Source organism: Lepisosteus platostomus, chromosome 26 (genome assembly GCF_059453375.1).
Source record: "Lepisosteus platostomus isolate fLepPlt1 chromosome 26, fLepPlt1.hap1, whole genome shotgun sequence".
NCBI classification, from domain to species: domain Eukaryota; kingdom Metazoa; phylum Chordata; class Actinopteri; order Semionotiformes; family Lepisosteidae; genus Lepisosteus; species Lepisosteus platostomus.
The window spans coordinates 1,196,858-1,216,092 of record NC_142636.1 but is presented as its reverse complement, the minus strand read 5'-3'; the positions used below and the strand labels follow the sequence as shown (position 1 = coordinate 1,216,092).

At 39.8% G+C, this 19,235-nt stretch overlaps 1 protein-coding gene across 2 annotated transcripts in view; it reads right to left on the bottom strand.

Annotated features, from left to right (window-relative positions):
* Window positions 1–19,235, bottom strand: part of LOC148639366 (uncharacterized) — a 71,242-nt gene that overhangs the window by 25,755 nt on the left and 26,252 nt on the right. The window contains exon 3 of one of the 2 annotated variants that reach the window (XM_088620810.1): window positions 14,143–16,192. The exons of the other annotated variant lie outside the window; for it this stretch is intronic. Coding sequence (XP_088476936.1) covers window positions 15,138–16,157 — 1,020 coding nt within the window. The 5' untranslated portion in view covers window positions 16,158–16,192 and the 3' untranslated portion in view covers window positions 14,143–15,137. Of the gene's footprint in view, window positions 1–14,142; window positions 16,193–19,235 lie in introns of those variants that run through there. 2 annotated transcript variants of the gene reach the window in all.

Below are 19,235 nucleotides of genomic sequence, written 5' to 3'. Positions count from 1 at the left end.
ATTTGTAATATTTATCTACCGCAGTATAACTCTTCTGGCAAGGCGATTGGTATTGTACCTTGAAAGAAAACTGATTGGAAATGTCACGTACTCTATGGTTTCTATTGATGTCAAGTGGCAAATGTTGACTGGTGATGTTATGTGAATCTTAGGAAATGGTCATTTTTCAATCGAGTCTATGTTTCTCAGAATTTGAGACAGAGAGGTCAATCTCTGCAATCCGAGCTGAGGGCATTTCTTGGAATGGAAAGGTAAGAGCAACGTGTTCTTTGATATTCTCTTAAGACTCTTCGCCAGATTTAACGATGAAAAATGTAAATAATAATAACAAACATTATTTTATATAGTGCCTTGAAAGGTGGCTTCTTTACAGAATGACAAAACCAACTACAATAAATAATACACAAGATATGCATGATGACAATACACAGTTAGAGGAGACAGTAGATGGTCATTGTCAGTGTATTCTGAAGGTAGTTTTCCACTTTTTTGGAACGGGGTAAAAGAGGCCACCTCTACTAGAATCTTTGTCCTAACCAAAAATGTAACAAAGTATAATAATAATATTAAAAATAATAATAATAAACTTTATTTATAGAGCACCTTTCATACAAATAGTGCTTTGGTGCTTTAAAAAACAAGCGTAAAAATAAAATATTAAAATTGAGAGATATACTTTCAGTTGTAAAGGAAAATACAGCAATACAGTAAAGCAACATACATGTCAATTAAAGAAATAAAAATTAGGAAAGTCGTAATAAAATAAGAACAATTAAAGAGAACTAAAAAAAGAAACAGAAATAGAAAGAACAAAGAACCACTTTAACTAAAAGCAACATTTTCAAATGTTTTTTAAAACAATGTACCGAGCTTGACTGCCTAATAAAAAGTGGAAGTGAGTTTCATAATTTGGAAGCATAAAAACAAAAAGCAGCCTCTCCACTCTTTCTGCATTTCACATGTGGTATTTGCAGTAGGCCAGTATGTGCAGATCTCAGGTCACGTATAGGAACATATGAAGACAGACATTCAGTAAGGTACAGACGTGCTAGGTCGCTTAAAGCTTTAAAAACAAGTAAAAGAACTTTCAAATTTATCCTAGATAATACAGGTGACCAGTGAAGTTTTTTCAAAACAGGAATGATATTCTCTTTCTTGTATTTGTTAGGATCTGTGCTACTGCATTTCGAACAAGTAGTAAGGGATTTATTGTTTTCTTGGGAAGCCCACAAAACAGAGCATTATAATCATATCCACATCAATGTGAGCAATGGAGAAGTCAAATTAACGTGTCTAAATATCATCTAGTTCTATCCCAGGGAAGAGGGCTGTTGCCTACACAGACGACAAGACACAAAACGCTCAACTGTGCAAAACACGCATAAGGACATCAGTCAGGAGGAACAAGGTAAAGTGTTTTTCCTTCTTCACCATGGTCATGTAGTTTCACTCCAAGCACTGTCTTATGAAATAACTGTGGAAACGACCTCCCCAACATTTTGGGTTGTTGCATTTTGCTTCAATGAATTTTAACCTTTTCTTTTAGACATTAAGTGAAAGGACACATTCACCCTTGGTAGAGATTCAGTTGTTCTATGAGATGTCAAGGTGAGAATTAACCACTTCAGGGATAAGTCAATCCACATAACTGAAAAAGGGGCAATGAACAGGATATGGGGATTTTGCTAGTTATAAAGTACAATAATCATCATTACATGATCTAAGACTACTGGAGTATAAGCTGTGTCCCTGACTGATTAATTAGCAAATTCATCTTTGTAGAGTGCAGCTTCTGTCTATTCAGTGGCATTTCCTTAAAACAATTGTATTCCTACATTCTGAATATGGAGTGAGATCATGTAGAGAATGTTGGACTTGTAATAACTAATTGAAGGATAATAATAATCAACGAAAGTGCTTAAAAGTATCAACAAATGCCTTCAAAGTACTTGACACGTACTTTGCTTTCAAAAGTGAAACATAATTAATGCTTACGTAAGATTTCTCTTGACTTCTCAGGAGTATACTAACTCCAAGGACAAGTAACATCACAAACCATTATTTAAGTGCTGATGTTGGAGCTGCAATACTACTACCAAGACAAAAAATGATACAGGTAACACTGCTTTCAGATTTCTAAGAATTGCTAAAATAGTATGTTTACAGAGCATTCAGAGTTGAGAATATGACAAGTTCCTACCATCTCAAACACTGCCAATCTAGAACAAAAAGAAAGTACTTGAACGCCTGCAGTAATCGAACACAAACCAGAACATATCAGTGCATGACAAGGAAATGTAGTCACAAAATGATTCTACCCTTTCAAGTCCCAAAAAGGACCGAGGAACTTACCGGAGGCGATACCTGGATTTCAAACAGAGTACAATGTAGCCACTGTAGGGGAGAAGATCACAGAGAGCTCTTCTCAGATTGCTCAGAGTCAGCCCCAAAACCCTGTCCTGACTGAAGCAGACAAAGTGGTCAAACAGGTAGGTAGAAATGAGTAAGGAACAGAGAGTAAGGTTATTCTTGCATTGTTTGTTCGTCTGTCAAAGAAAAGAGTGCTTCTGACTTTTGTCAATGTTCATCTTTATTTTAGGAGAAGAACAAACGGTGGTATCACACTTTGCTCAAGTGTATGATACCATGTGTGTACAGCAGACATCACCAAAGGAACAGGAGACACCTGAGTAGAGAACAAGAATATGAAAAGACTGATGAAAAAAGCACCAGGAGAAATCCATTGAATATGCACAATCTCGTCCAATATTTCAATGAAAAGTTTCAGTATTGTTTTTAGTGTCGTCGTATTGCATACATTTAAAACAATGTGTCTTGTTTAATGAACAATTTCATTTACTTTAGTAAAAAGTGTTGTTTACTGTAGTCCTAGCATGGATGCAATTGTTAGAAAAAACGTGAATGAAAAACTGAATGTTTCATACAATATGGGTTTGTGTTAACCCACACACCTAAGTGAAATGTTTGATTACGTTTACAAGACATAACACATAGTTCAGTTGAGTGTGAAAGGGAACAACAGAGAAAGTCACAAACAAAACATTTGTGAAGGACTTGAATGTTTTTTCTTTAGAAATTACAAAAAATAAAGAATTTTTCAACAAGATGTCTTTCTATAGCGAGTTTCATTTGAGATAGTCTTTTCTTAGAAGTGCAAGAGTGGTATTCCCTACAACTTATTCCCCAATTTGATCATTCTCAGAAATTAGGAGACGGAAACCGCACCTACTGTAATATTAGACCTTGTAACAAGGCAACTAGGTTTCAATGGCTTAAAAGGTGCAGAAAGAGGCTCATGTATAATGACCTCCAGTGTCCCACAGGTTTCCCAAATCATTTCTTAGAGTATGGAAAAAGAGGAAATAAAGTGTCTACAGAAAGCGTATACCCCCTTGAACTTTGTTCAGTTTGTTGCGCCAGTGCCAGAGTTTCATGCAATTAAATGAGGACCTCTTTCTCACACCACATATGTTATACTTTCAATGGGAAAAAAGGAAATATTACAATTGTATACATTTTAAAGCCATGTGTTCATATTTGGTAGAAGCCCTAACAACACCTAAAAAACACCTAACAACGGGTGCAGAACCGAATTAGGGCAATATCCACTATTGATAAACATACAGAAAACAATATTAAAGTACTGGCTTTAATATTAGCCAGACACAGCTGGATGAGCTCTACCAGCCAGGACAGGAGGCTCTACTGTACACAGAGAGGGGAGGGAGGGGGGAACAAGCTGCCCAGCCCTGTGGAATGCTACAGAACCCTAAACAGACAAAACATACTACCCGAATATTTGACCAAGATATCCAGACACAGCTGGATGAGCTCCACCAGTCAGGACAGGCTAATAAGATACACTCCACAGACAATCACAACAGTGACATATCATAAACACTTGAATTACTTATCTAGTCTCTCGAAACAAAATTTCGAGAAAATACACATTGCCCAATGTTAGAAAGCAACTTGCATTACATTGCTTGAAAAACAATTTTATTTCGAAGGAATTATGGATCGGGAATTCTTCGAGGAAGTCGGGGTCACACAGCATGCCGCCCCATATATCAGGGAGCACAATGGATCAAGGCACAGTCTCTTTCAAGACAACGATCCGAAACACAAAGCAGCAAGGGCGAGGCTTATAGCAGAACGAGTGAACTGGGTGAAAACTCCAGCCGAATCTCCAGATTTAAATCCAATAAGGATGGTATGGCATTAGCTGAAAGACTATGTTTGGAAAACTCCTAAACCCAGCACAAAGCAAGAACTGATACTGATACAATGTCTGTTGATACTGATACTGTATGAGTAGGGCTGTTTCACCACTCCTTTTTTTTTGTTGCATACAGCAGTACTTCTTATGGTAGTACTTAAGTACAATACAGTAGGTACTTACATTAGTACTTCTCGCGTTAAGAAAGTTAGGTGTTAGCATAAACTATTAGTAATAAATAATATTAAACTTAGCACTGTAATAAATTATGCTAATATTAAATTCGATTCTGCTCTGAGAATGTAGGGGGAAGGAAAAATGCCAGTGGTCTTTTCACTGATGAACTTGTGCCTGATGAACACCACTGCGTCACATCACACAGCTGCCAGCGAACCTCACAGTGCCAGGCCACCACTGCGTCCCAAAGCTGCCAGCACACCTCACCGTACCAGGCCGCCACTGCGTCATACCACATAGCTACCAGCGCAACTCACCGTGCCAGGCCACCACTGCATCACACCACACAGTTGCCAGTGCACATCACTCTCCCCGGCCACCATTTCATTACACAGATGCCAAGGCATCTCACCGTGCCAGGCCACCACTACGTCAAACCACACAGGTGCCAGTGCACCTCACTGTGCCAGGCCACCACTGCGTCACACAGCTGCCAGCACACCTCACCATGCCAGGCCACCACTGCGTCAGACCACACACAGCTGAAAGCGCACCTCACCGTACCAGGCCACCACTGAGTCACACCACACAGCTGCCAGCGCACATCACCATGCCAGGCCACCACTGAGTCACACCACACAGCTGCCAGTGCACCTCACCGTGCCAGGCCACCACTGAGTCACAACACACAGCTGCCAGCGCACCTCAACGTGCCAGGCCACCACTGCGTCCCACAGCTGCCAGCACACCTCATGCCTTTAAATCTCTTTGTAGGATTTTTTCAACATGGTCTTTTTGAAGATCACAAAACAAGCCTGCTAGCCTGGATTTTACTTAAAAAAATCACGCCCGAGAAAGAGAAGTACTGTAGCATTAACTAGAAAAGGTGTTTTGCAGACATAGGCATAGTACGTTATTCAGGCTTTATGAACTTTATGAATAATAAATAACCCTAATTAATCAAATCCCAGGTGTGAGTTCATAAGGCCTGATTTACGTACTATGCCTACGTCTGCGAAACACCTGATCATCTACTCGAAAGATTTTAGTGCTTTGTGTATATTCTAATCGCAGTGGGGAGAGGGTGTGTGGGGACAGGTTTGGTTGAAATTGCATTGGGGATCTGTGTTCTTGAAACCTGAAACATTTTTTCTGAAAGTGTTTTCTTCCCAGTTTAGCTGTTCTTTACTCAGCAGCTTATTAAAAACAGGGTGTTCAAAAAGTTTTTTTTACCCAGAAGAGTGACACAGCTTTGCGTTGTGAATCTGTTATTCTGTATTTACAAAGAAAGTGGAATACAGTAATACTACCTGCTATATAGATACATATTTTTAGATATTCAGATCCTTAAATTAATATAATTATTCATTTCTTTAGATACGTGATTCCATACTATATTCCCTATTACAAAACCAATAATTCCAGTCCTGAAATCTGATTGGCTGACACACATTCGAAGAACATACTGTAACACTTAGTTAACATGTCTGGTTTAGTTGAAGAATCGGCTAAGGTAAGTTTCAGGGTTTAATGGTGGGATGGCACCTGTGCTTTTTCCCCCCAACCGTTAGAATATGATTTGCACAAAACCCAAAAGAAATACTGCACAGTTCAGGAACCTAGCAACTGTAAAATAAGCTTAAAAACAACTGAACTGAAATGCAAAAAAGTTCAGAGAAAGGCACAAAATATGTTTACCTGGGGTTTAGAAAATTAAAACTAACTAAAAGATTCCAAACAGAAGCCGACCTACCCTCTTTTCTTTGTACCTGATAAGGATGAGGATGGCTTTAAAGATACAGCTAAACTTTTGCAGAACCATTCAAGCGCGTTGTTACTGTTTGTTGTAGAAGCCAAAAATATGAGAATCTCAAAATCTAAAAATCTCATGGCGTCAGAATGTACAACTTTAAAAAAATAAATAATAATAATAAAAATAAACATTAATTTATATAGCGCCTTGAAAGGTGGCTTCTAAATAGAATGACAAAACCAACAACAATAAATAATACACAAGATATGCATGATGACAATACACAGTTAGAGGAGACAGTAGATGGCGGTAATAAACACAGTGAGAGCAGAAGGATAAAGAACAGGGGTGAGTTTCCCGAAAACAACTAATCTTAGAGACTTTCAAGCAACTTTACGATGTACGTATGTACGTATGTAAACAATCGATTGACAATTCTTTCATTATATGGTGTCGGTTTTGGTCCTTCAGTGGGATGAAATAAAGTTGTGAAAAGGAATATGAAGTAAACTTGACATCATAGTTTAAGCAAAAGCATATAGATAGGCACAAAAAGGGACCTTATTGTTTCTAAGAGCAAAGAAAAGAAATGACTGACATGCCGTAAAAGAAAACCAAGATTAACTGCGTGGACAGTGTATGCGTCCCGCACGACGTCCTTGATTTAAAGCAATATTTTTTGGCGCGCTGCCATAGTTAAGAATCAATATTTCATGAGAAAAAACTGTTATTTAGAGTTATTGGGTGTACTGGAACTCAATGGAAACATTAACTACTAAGCTTGGCATGTGTCACTCAACAAATACAGGACCTATAATCAAATTTAAAAACAAGCAGATCTAAGCTTTACCGTCAACAATCACGACAGAACATCAAACGGTGTTGAACTACGCGGTATCGACCGCGGGTTTGGGTACGGAATGGAGCAGGCGTGGGACTCAGGACTGGGGCTGAACAACACATTTATTAACTCGAATCGGGAAAGGTACACACACAGGGACAGGGGTTACAGCGCTGCACCTTCACTAACACACACACACACCTGAAGGGAAGAGACTGTATCCCAGCCTCCGTCCCGCTATACAGTCCGGTAGAACCCAGGTGCTGCTCTCAGCCCGCCTTGCGTGCGCATGACTAAAGCGCCCTGCGTGGCGCTACATTATAAATACATGTTAGGCCCAATGATTTCACTAAAATAATGCATTGCTGCACTTCATACTGAAAATAATATCATCTAGTCAAGTATAAAAATGAATATGAAATATACCCAAGATGACTCATAAATTCATGAGTATAAATAAATGTTCTTTTTTCGAATTTCCTCTGACACAGTACAACACAATATCAAAGTCCTTCATATAAACTCTTAGTGTCCTGTATTCCCAGAGGATGCCCCTGCCGTGAAGTGACTGTGCTCTGTCTGGCGATCTCTGGCGCTCAGGGTGGGCAGGAGGAGGCCAGTTTAAGAAGCACTTAGTGATGAACGAGCGGGTCGGGGAGCACGTAGATGACGAAGGATTTAACGTGCTACTTCAGTTACGATGGGTTTTGGGAAACACTCGTCAATTAACGATCGAGCTTAAGAGCGAGTTTACGATGTTCTTAGCGCTACGATGCTTTCGGGAAACAGAATCATAATATCTAGAAGGATTACCATATATAAAAATAGAAAGAATGATATATGATATATACAAGTAATTATATCATATCATATATTATTAACACCATACCCACCATCTATGTACATTCACATGACCACACATATCAGATAAATATCAAATCAATCACAATGATTAGAATGCGCGCAGAAATCGCCCCTTTCTCTTCCCATCTTTCAGCACATTATACGTCCTCTCCACGATACAAGCCGATATCCGTTATCTTACTCTACAATGCACCTTTTCCCGTGTTGTACGTTAACATTCGGTTCATAAAATCGACACACCTGAAATACTAAATAAGAAAGAAACAATTATAACACAACGGATGACAGAGCCTCTAGAACAGAAAACCCGTTGGCGTCACACACGCTGAATGTCTCTCTCTCTCCTGCTCAGCAAAACACAACATGTGGGTCAACACCGTGTGAGGCATTAAACATCACCTTCGTGCATTACCGCGATTCATCTGGCACACAACTGTACTACTACAGAAATAATATATATATATATAATGTCGCCACACGAATCTGTAATGAAAATAAAATTAAAAATGCCGCTGGCGTCTCACCCGACTGGCGGCCACAGCGCGTCTGAGGGCTCCCCAGAGAAACGAGCCGCCTGTGACCCCAGGGGCACCTTCACAAACCCCAAGGGCTGTCGCAAAGCCAACTCCATACAGAAAAACGGAACTCATCTGGGGGAAGTTCACAAAATAAAATAATAAAATAAAAGATGACATCATATAACCACGGCTCAACGCAGCTGGCTACACGTGTGAGAAGGTGCAGTACTTGAAGTGCGCTGGGCAAACTTCCGAGGTCAAATTCTTCAGCACGGTTGTACCTTTAAAGCGGAGACGACGGCACCGAAATTTTTTGGCGCGCCTTCTCTTTAAAGCCCTGGCCAAATATGAAGACAGTACGTACAGTTATAATTCAAACGGAATGAAAAACTACACATCCCAGTTACCATGGTGGTGCTTGTGATCATTGCGTTTAACCAACGAAAACAGGGGCAGAGTTTCGAAAGCTTAACCTATCAGCAACAAAGCGAAATTTACACGATAGGCTACCTCAAACTGTCAGTTACACGACTGTGTATGTCGCTTAAGCCACTCCTAGTTGACATTTTAGTTATGGAGGCGAGAAGACGCACCCCCCCCCCCCCCCGGGTGCCTGATTTGCCGCCATCTTTAACCGCTTCGTGTCCAAATCGCAGTAGCTACGCGTACGAAATAAAGTTCATCCCAGCTACAAAACATATATATTTTTGTGGTAAGAGGGAGCAAAACATCAGTATTTACTGCTATTAATTAGTGTACGATTTATAGTTGAAATCTGAGCCTAAATATAAAGTTAAAATCTCGACAAAGCAATGTAGGAAATACAGAGAAAATAAATCCTTTCTGACATCTAAAATCAGTTTCGATCAAGGTCTCTAAAACGAACAAGAAAAAGAGGATTTTCGGAGGGCAATTACGCTGTATTTATATAGAATAAGTGATTTATGAGCAATCTAATTTCTTGTTCGTTTAAAACAGTGAAATGTCAGCTGCAAAAGATCGCACCAGAAACAGCACTCTCTCTGCCTGTCATAGACGTTCAGGAAAGGCTGAATGAAGTCATGGTGATCAATAATAACAGTTGTAGGACAAGAAACAAAAGATAGTGAAAACTTAAGATTTTTAAGGCTAAAACTCAAATTCATTCTACAAATTAAGGCAAATTAAAATTCAGGACGTTAAAGTGCTAGAGGTGTAAAAAAATACAAAAATGCACATGAGCAAAAAGTTTTAGAAATGGAGCAAACAAAATAAAAGCCATGCCTATAGTGCAGAAGAGGGATGCAGGAACACTTGCTTAGATATACAACAACATTACTTTATTAACCCTTTACAATTTCTTGCATTAGTAATTATCTTTTCGCATACCCCAGCTTGCTCTCCATGAGATACACAGACACACAGATGAAAGAGATAGGGAGAGAGCCTGTGGTCAGAGTACAGGGTCAGCCATTGTACAGCGCCCCTGGAGCAGTTGGGGTTAAGGGCCTTGCTCAGCAGCCCAACGGAGTAGGATTCTTCTGCTGGGTGCGGGATTTATTGTTAAATTATTACTTTAAATAAATACTTTGAGTTACTGAAACAGCCCGCTAATAAAATGTCGCAATTTTGTTCTCGTTTGGAAGAGAGAATCAAAAATGAGACATAATGATGGTTTCCGGCTTAGACCTTTAAAGGTACCCCCATCACGGAAGAATTTGACCTCGGAACGTTTACCCAGCGTAATATTGTATTTCATTTCACTTTGACCGATTGTCTTTAAATCAATTGTTGTCAGAATATCCCCACCTCCAAACAAGAACAAAATTGCAACGATTTTATTAACTGGCTGTTTCAGTAACTTAAAGTACATATTTAAAGTAATAATTTAACAAGATATGTAAATGTTTTAAGATATGTATATGTTGTGAATGTCTGTAGATTGTATCTTATGATTTAAATACTTTTATTTTTTCACAATCTGGCAATGCCAGACAGAATTCAAATGGCCTTGCAGATCAGAAAATCAAGGAACAAAACAATTATTGCGCCCAGCTCCTCAATGGGATAGCTTTAACTTGCTAATGCGTTGGTGTAACAGTCCGGGTGTGGCAAGCTTCTAATGTCTCCAGACTTCGCGAAAGGAACCCGTCTTTCATAGGCACTCTTTCCCCTAGTTTAACAGTCTGTCCAGAAACAAAACATTCCTGTTAAACAAGAGGAATGTAAAACAAATTGTACAAAAGTAAAACACAATTACTTTTTGACAATGAAAACTGGTGTGTATCTCTCTCTTTGCTGGCGCGCGGGCGCGGTGGGGTGCTGTACCACCCGCACAGAACATTAAAGTGTCCCTTTCCATTCAATGGGTGTCTGAGTTGCTGTGTCCTATCTTCTGACAGTCGCTGTTGTGAATGTCTGCAGAGTGTATCTTATTTTTAGCATTGTATAGGATTGTAATAGGTTTATTCCATGCTGAAAAAAAGAAGAATACACATTCCATAGGAATCAGTGCCTTTATATAGCGCCTTTAAAGGTGGCTTCTCAAAGCGCCTTACGGGATAAAAACAACAAAAACAAAAACAATATTGTTTTCCATTGCACTTTGACAGATCATCTTTAAATCAATTGTTGATTTAAAGTTTGACAGTAAATGTTTATATTGTAAAGCATACAGCCGCCATTTCTTTCTAAAAATTAAAAAAATTGTTTGCGCAGTCTAAGAGGGGGGGGGGGGTCTGCTGACAATCCCCCATACACTCAAGTGAAATATTAATAACCCCAATGTAAACAGCGTATTTACAATTTGTTGATAATAAAAATGTTCCCTAAGACTTTGTGATACTTTACCCAGGGAGCTGTGTAAGCATGCGTGGTGACTATTCATTGTTATTAAAAAATGACTTAGATTCGAACATGTTGTGATATTTAGAAATATAAAAAGTCAATTAATTGTCCATAATATTGCTATTTTATTTTTTCAAAGAAATGCTTGTTAAAAGAAAAGTCATGGCACAGGCTGGATTTGAACAGCCAACCTCTCACTTACAAGTTCAGCACATGAATAGAATTATAACATTATTAATCTTTAGATATGGGATTCCATATTATATTCCCTATTAATCAAATTCTAAAAGTATGCTTGTTTGCTCCTGTATTGAGCGTATTTGCAGAAAAGCTTAAAACTACCACTTTTTATACACACGTTATTTCACATGTTAGTTAAAGACTTCGATGCTTAATATTGTTTAGGGAGAAATGGAATACTGGTGTGTATTTTTGTACCGAGACCAGCCATATACAGTTTACATACTGTAATACTGTATGTTTATGTTCCAAAATTAATATCGTTTATGGCCTTCACACGCATTATGCTCCTATTTTTTTTGGATTATGTTTAACCTTCTTCAATTTCTTTCATTTCTTCAACCATGTTTTGAGATGATTACATTTACAGAAGCAAATATTATTCAGTGCTTTTTCTTCACTCCTTTAATCAAACCCACATTTCTATAAGGAGGGCCATTGTGAAACTCCCCAAAGTGAGCTGAATTAATCTTTTATTCTTCACACCTGCAAAGTCATTCCTTCATTGTGTAATATGAAGGCCTTTCATTATTCACATATACTACAACATCTGAAAATAATAGGTCTTGAAATAGTTGAATGAAAGAAAATCCTGAATAACTCCTCCAAATGCGTGTTACACTTTCATCAAGTACACACACTTTGAATGTGATGAACTATAAAAAGTTATTTTAACCATACCCAATGGAGCTCGGGAGTGCGATTGCATACACAATCATGTTTTCAAAAGAAAGAAAATCCTGAATAACTCCTCCAAATGCGTGTTACACTTTCATCAAGTACACACACTTTGAATGTGATGAACTATAAAAAGTTATTTTAACCATACCCAATGGAGCTCGGGAGTGCGATTGCATACACAATCATGTTTTCAAAAGAAAGAAAATCCTGAATAACTCCTCCAAATGCGTGTTACACTTTCATCAAGTACACACACTTTGAATGTGATGAACTATAAAAAGTTATTTTAACCATACCCAATGGAGCTCGGGAGTGCGATTGCATACACAATCATGTTTTCAGTGTTTGGACATCAGCCGTACATCAGAACAATCATTTCTCTAACACAGCTCCATATTGAGTGACATCCCTCCAAAAACACAAAGTCACTTTCCCTTAGCAATTATTGCATGGACTTAGATTATCTGCCTTCTGCATCAAGCCCTGTAGGATATACTGTACAAAGCCAAGCTTTGGGAAAGTGCTTTGTTTGGATCCTTGTCTTTATCCTTTTGGATCCCAGGCTGCTCATTTGCAAATGTGTTTTGACATTAATTATAGTGACTATAGCAATGAGGTGGCACTGTGGTTCACAGAGCTGGGGTCCTGGGTTCAATTCCTGGGGTGCAGTCTGGATGGAATTGTATGTTCTCCCTTCATTTGTGTGGATTTCTTCCAGGTGCTCCAGTTTCTTCCCACAGTCCAAAGACATACAGTACTAGTAGGTTAAGGTGGAACTACAGTCCCAATTTTGCAGACACAAAATTATTTAATTTCAGTCACAAAATAAAATCATTGACATTATAGAAAAAACTTTACAAACTCAAAATTGAGCACAAAATCATGAACTTTATGAAAGTACTGTAAGTTACGCCATGTTGTAACAAATTCGCATTCAAGTTCCACACAAATTGCGATGTGATGCAGCCTTTCCTGCTCACTAATCACTGTAATGACTGTAATGACTAATGACTAATGACTAATGCAATGTGATGTAGGAGAGAAAAGGCATAGGTTATGCAGCAAACATTTCACAGCAAAAAACGTTCCATTCCAAGGTTCTTTATGCAGAGTTAACAATATAATATTAACAATATAAAATTATTTATTGGCAAAAATGTAAAAAAGAGTAATATTTCCATTGGATTAAATGAGATGTATTCACAAGCCTGCTCCTTTACAATGTCATAGGGCCACATCAGATTACAGGAAGTTTTGCTGCCTCGTTCTGAATCGCAGAACATGGTAATTCTTTAACCTTGAAATGTAGTCTATTTTGTGATGTAAATTGGAGGTTTTACAAGTTATTGTGTGTTCCCCTTTAATTGGCTTCTGGGAAAACTGGCCTCAACACTGTATTGGATTAGGCACTTAGAAAACAGATTCATGCGTGGACCACAGCAATGTCCCTTTACTGAGAGCCAGCAATCAACGGATGTGTCTGATCGTGAATGGTTTTCCCTGTTGTTTGTTGTATTACTCGGTGTTGCATTTTAAGCTGTGCATGAGGCAGGACCCGGAGGCTGCTACTTCTGCTGGGATTGAGGAAGAGCTGAGCGCCATCTAAGGCAAAGACACTGCGTTCCACTTTATCAGGTGCCTGGAGTGTAAGAGCTGCAGACAATATTGAGTCACATTAATCCCAACATATTTCAAATATTATGAAAATTAAATAAATTAAATCAAATAACTTTCATTAAAAAATCAATCACTCTTTACCTTGCTTTTTCAGTTGTTTTTAAGGAAAATTGATGCCGAGAATGTGTGAATACTACTTTTTGATGGTTCCAAGGCCAATGTGACCTGTTCTATTGCCTGCTAATTGTACGTTCCAGGTTGAAAAATTATTTTTAGGAGGTCAAGGTGTATGAATGATAAGAACAGCTTGAAATTTATTTTCACGGTCGACACACATTTTCGCAAGGGAAAAAAGCTGAAATAACCACAGTTACGCAAACACCAGTCCACCAAAAAAAAAATCATTTTATTAAAACAAGGTAACATTTTTTTTATCATCATACGGATGAACTGTGCTAAATATATTTCTAAAAAGAAAAAGCAGGACGTGAGTCGTGAGCCAAGATCATGACTCTTTTGCTGTTCTTCACATCAGTTTTCATCTGCGAGGAGGAGGAGGAGGGCGGCTCCTGATGTGCTGACACTTGGGGATGTGCCTCTGTGCCGGCCTGGGGGCAAAGCGCCGGCCGCAGTGAGGGCAGGTCATTGGGTAGAGAGTACAATTTATGTAGTTATGGTTTTGTTTCCTGTGAGTGCTATTTGCTTGATATCTCATGTAGATTTTTACAACAGAATTCAGAAGTCACTTAGACCCATTTATTCTGACTGGCAAATGTGCCTTTGCGGGAATTTTTCAGAAGTGTACTTCATAAAACACTTATTTATTGTTTACATTGATTTATAAGCTGAGTCTGACTCTAGGAGAAAACAAGGGAAGCTTGGAAAGAGTTTAAGGATAGCCCTTACCACGATTGGCGGTTTAACCTTCTTCTTATGGATGTATGTCTCCAGTTCTGTTCCTTTGGCCCTGTGCTTGAAAGAGTCAAAAACCTTTCTCTTTGAATTCTGAAGCTTCTTGCAGATCTTGCTGTGTTTCTCCAGCCTCTCTACAGCAAACTTCCTGTGACACAGTTCACAGGGCACCAGCTGAGGGTTTCCACTCTGGCTATTCTCATATGGAAATTGCTCAGCGGTAGGGCAGATCAAACTTGTAGGGGACAAATATCTGTTTTCCACTGACAGAGTTTGTTCATCCAGACATGCAGTGTTATTTCTGAAGTGGGCCTGCGCGGCCTGTGCCGCTGACACGTCGCTTTCAGGGAGCCTTGCTTTCTTGAGATACTTTCTCCTTCCACAGGGGACGTCTTCTAGCCCACGGCTGCAAGGGCTCACTTGACGTCTCTCCTGATGGGAAAGCGCAGAGGGAAAGTGCGATTCTGTTCATCTGCCGTCTTCCATTGGAGAACCATAATCAAGGTTGTCTCCTCTGATAGGAAGGGCTTTCCTTGGAGTGAAGGCTTTTTGCTTCTCCATTCTGCAGGTCAGAAGAGGCACGGCCTTAGAGCGGTGGTTGGCCCACGGTCCTCTGGGGCGAAGCTCGCTCTGCCTCGCCTGGAGTGTCTTCCTTCGGGTCAGGAGTCCTCTATTTTCCCTTCCGGCCACCTCTCTGGAGTCTTCCATCTCTCTCTGAACCATCCTCAGCTCCTCCTGAGCTCTGAAGAGCTTCGCCTGCATCATGGCCTCCTTCTGGCGAATCTCGTCCTTCATCATGGCCTCCTTCCGGCGCATCTCATCCTGCAGGCTGGCCTCCCTCCGGCGATTCTCCTCCTTCAGCGCGGCCTCTGCCTCGGCCACTTTTCGTAGCTCCTCTTGCAACTGAAAGTGCTCCTTCCCATTGGCATGAGAAGGGCATTGCCCTGGAGGGGTCGCCACCATGGGGAGGACAGTCCTGTCCTTAGGTTTGCGTACTCTTGAGCCCCTCCTGCCCGGCCTCTCGCAGGGCCTCTCATGACCATCCTGAGGCGGGGTGGGGGCAAACAAGGAATCACTCTGTGCTTCCGGGCGGTCCACAGCCCGAACCTCACCAGGGCCGGAGACTTTCCTGTTACCCATAGGCTTCAGGGGGTAAGACCGATCATACCCCACAATGTTCTTCTCGGGGCCCTGTTGGGCTTGGAAGCGATAGCTGTTCCCCGTCTTCTTCTCCGCAGCGTATTTGACATATTGGAAACATTTTCTCATCTTCTGTACAGCTGCCTCCTGCCGCCGATTGTACATGGCGATCATTTTTTTCTCCTTTTCCTGCATCAGTTTCTCTTGGAAGGTGTCCTTCAGAAGCTGTATCTTGGGAGGCGGGCAGTACGTGGAGATCAGATCCTGTCGCCTTAAGGGCGCGGGTCGATTCGAGTCTGTGTCCTTCGGGGAGGGGGACAGAGCACCAGGCTTAGGGCTGGGCTCCATTGGCAAATGAGATATGAGCTTTGTTTCCCAGGTATCTGGAAAAGGCAAAAATGGCAAATAAATGATATCCTGCACAGTCTAGTATGGTCTAATAGAAAAGAATAAAAAAAAACAATTCAGGAAATACACAACTTTTTAATATTAAACCTAATGGTGTTGAATGCTGCATGCTGACTCAGTAGGAGACAGATCCTAAACATAAACATTATAATAAACATTTGTTTCCCAAATAACATTCTCAATGTTCAGAATGCTTAAAGTCATGAGCTTTTTTAAAAATGTTTAACTGAAACCTGGAAATGTGCTATTTCATTTCAAAGCTTGTATTATATCTATGATATACATGTTTTTTATATAAAATTAACCCATTATGCAACAGGGGTTTGAGCAAAAGTCACTGTGAATAAGGGAATTTATCAATATTAATTAGCAGTTTCACTACATTATAGATAGCTGAAGGACTATGATACAGTATATCGATTTCGATACAAATTGACTTGCATATTTGATGACACTTACCAAACAAGTTTTAAACAGCGGAGAAATAGTTCACCACGACGATAGCAATGCAATGTTTGACTGCATCTCCCTATGTGATATATCTGTATTTGGGTATATACAGATCACGTAATTCAGGGAGCACTGTTACGTCAGGTCACCAACCATTATTACTACGCTCATATGTCATTGAGCTCCTTAGGATGTTTGGGCCGCAGTTACGGCGTTTATTTTACAGTTAATGTAACAGGGTGTCATTATATTTTTCTGTCTTTATGGTGGCAGACCACTTAACTAAATCTGAGTAGGCAGTTTCTACAAGTGGGTCAGATAAAATATTAAATATACAGTAAAAGCTCACACCTATTCATACCCTTTATGTACTGTATATCTACAATTACGTATACTGTATAATACGATAACTACCATTACAAAATGTCTCCCTTTTGATTTGAAGTGGTTCTTTTAAATAAGTAAATTGCAATCACTTAGCCTACATCTGAGCTCCTATTTCATCGCGACGACGGACTGAGACTCCAGTTGGATTTGTGAGAAGTAAAGGGGTGTGCCTGTTTTAAAACCGATTCATACGTCTTAAACACATGGACATAGATAGCAGTCTGTGTTATATAATTTATCTTTTTATTTTATTTAAATTTAAGTATCACATACACATTTTCAAAGTAACTGTACCCCTTTTAATTACGATCCCCATCGCTCACAGCTCCGAAGCTGAGACGAGGGCTACTTCAGATGGGATTTCCAGTATTTCTCTCTTAGCTTGTATACCGGTGGAAAGGAGAGGGCTCTTAAAACGTGTTGATAGTAAGATTGGGATGTATTTGCAGTCTAGACATAGTTTTTTTAATGTTCGGAGCCGCCACAGATTCATTTTCTTACGACTGCTTTTCTGGATGACAATGACAATGCAAACGATGGTGTTAAGGCGAAGCTGTGCCTTAAGGCTCCTCTGCTTACAATATTCAGCGCGTAAATCGCAAACGAGCGCCTTCCCTTACGATGAAAATGCAGAAAATAAGACCACGAGATTTAAACCTACGGCTTACAAATTTATGCGTAAACACTAAAACCGTATCTTTAGCAAAACTGGCGAGACAATGTGTTTTATCATTTCAAAAAGTACTGGAAAATAATTAAAGGTTATCACGATAAACAGAGGTTACTGATCTACTACTGTACGCTGTGACCAAAAATGAGAGTCCCCCGATCCTCGCAGCCTTCATGCTTTGGTCTGGGCCTGGCCGTTTTTTTTTTAAGATAATGGGGTCAAGTTAAGAAATTATGCAAGTTTCTAATCAAATCCAAGGGCACCTCCATCTCCTAAACATCTTTAGAAGGCCGACGGACCACACTGCACGGTCCGGGTCCGGGCCCTGACCCGGTTCTGGATAATGCCAGCTTAAAGTGAAAAATTCTACGGTACATATTATGTTTCTTATTATGGTATATATGTATAATATGGGGCGACCGCTTCACGAAGCTAGAAAGAAAGTTATCCGCCATTTTTATTTTACCTGCAATTGAATTTGCCATTAAAATCATTATTAATACCGCAGCTGCTAAATTACTTACCTAAAAGCGTTCAGATACAAAAGCACTTGAGCTGTAATGTTTATATACTGTTGGCCCGATGACCTACTTCAAGAAGAATTGTTACATAGACCGCCAAGGACTGTCATCACACTTTACGTCATAAAGCGCTTTAAAACTTTTGACAAGTTCAACACCTCATATTTTGTACTGTTTATCGTGGTAAAAGCAACTCAAAGCAATTATAAAAATGATCGAAAGGTAAAAATACAAGCTTATACGAGCTGTCATTTTAACATTTATAACATATATTTAAACAAAATATATATAATCTATTTGAATAAAATAGAAAAGTGTTCTTAGTCTTCACTTAAAAGCTGTTAGAAGCTGCCTTTCTGACAAGAGAGTTCTGTGAGTTCCACAGTCTCAGTGCATTAAAGTCAAAACCAGTTGCTTTTTATTTCCTGTTTTACGACAGAGCAAGGAGGGTGTCCACAGACCACTGTGCACCTGCAGGCTGATATGGGGGGTAAAAAGTCTAGAAGTGAGTAAATAAGATTTTAGCACATGTTCTAAAACAAACCGGACACCTGTACAGCGATGCCAACACAGTGATCTGAGCTCCTTCTTTGAGTTAAATCCTAGCATCTGCATTTTTTACAAGTTGTTGCTATGGCAGAGCATGACCAGAGCATAACAGAAACCACCCATTTTCTAACCGCTTCATCCAATTCAGGGTCAGGGGGTCAGGGGGTCGCGGGGCACGGGGGAGCCAGAGCCTCAGAAAGTAATAAGCAGGAGATACCTGGGACTGGATGGTAGTCCAATGCAGGGAAGACACAGACACTCACCAATTATCCCAGAAGCCAATTAACCTACCAGTAGTTCTTTGAAGTGTGGGAGGAAGCCGGAGCACCCAAAGCAAACTCATGCAAACATGGGGAGAACATACAAGCTCCATACAGATAGCACCCCAGGTCCAGAAGTGTACCCAGGGCCTCAGCACTGTGAGCTAGCAATGCTAAACGC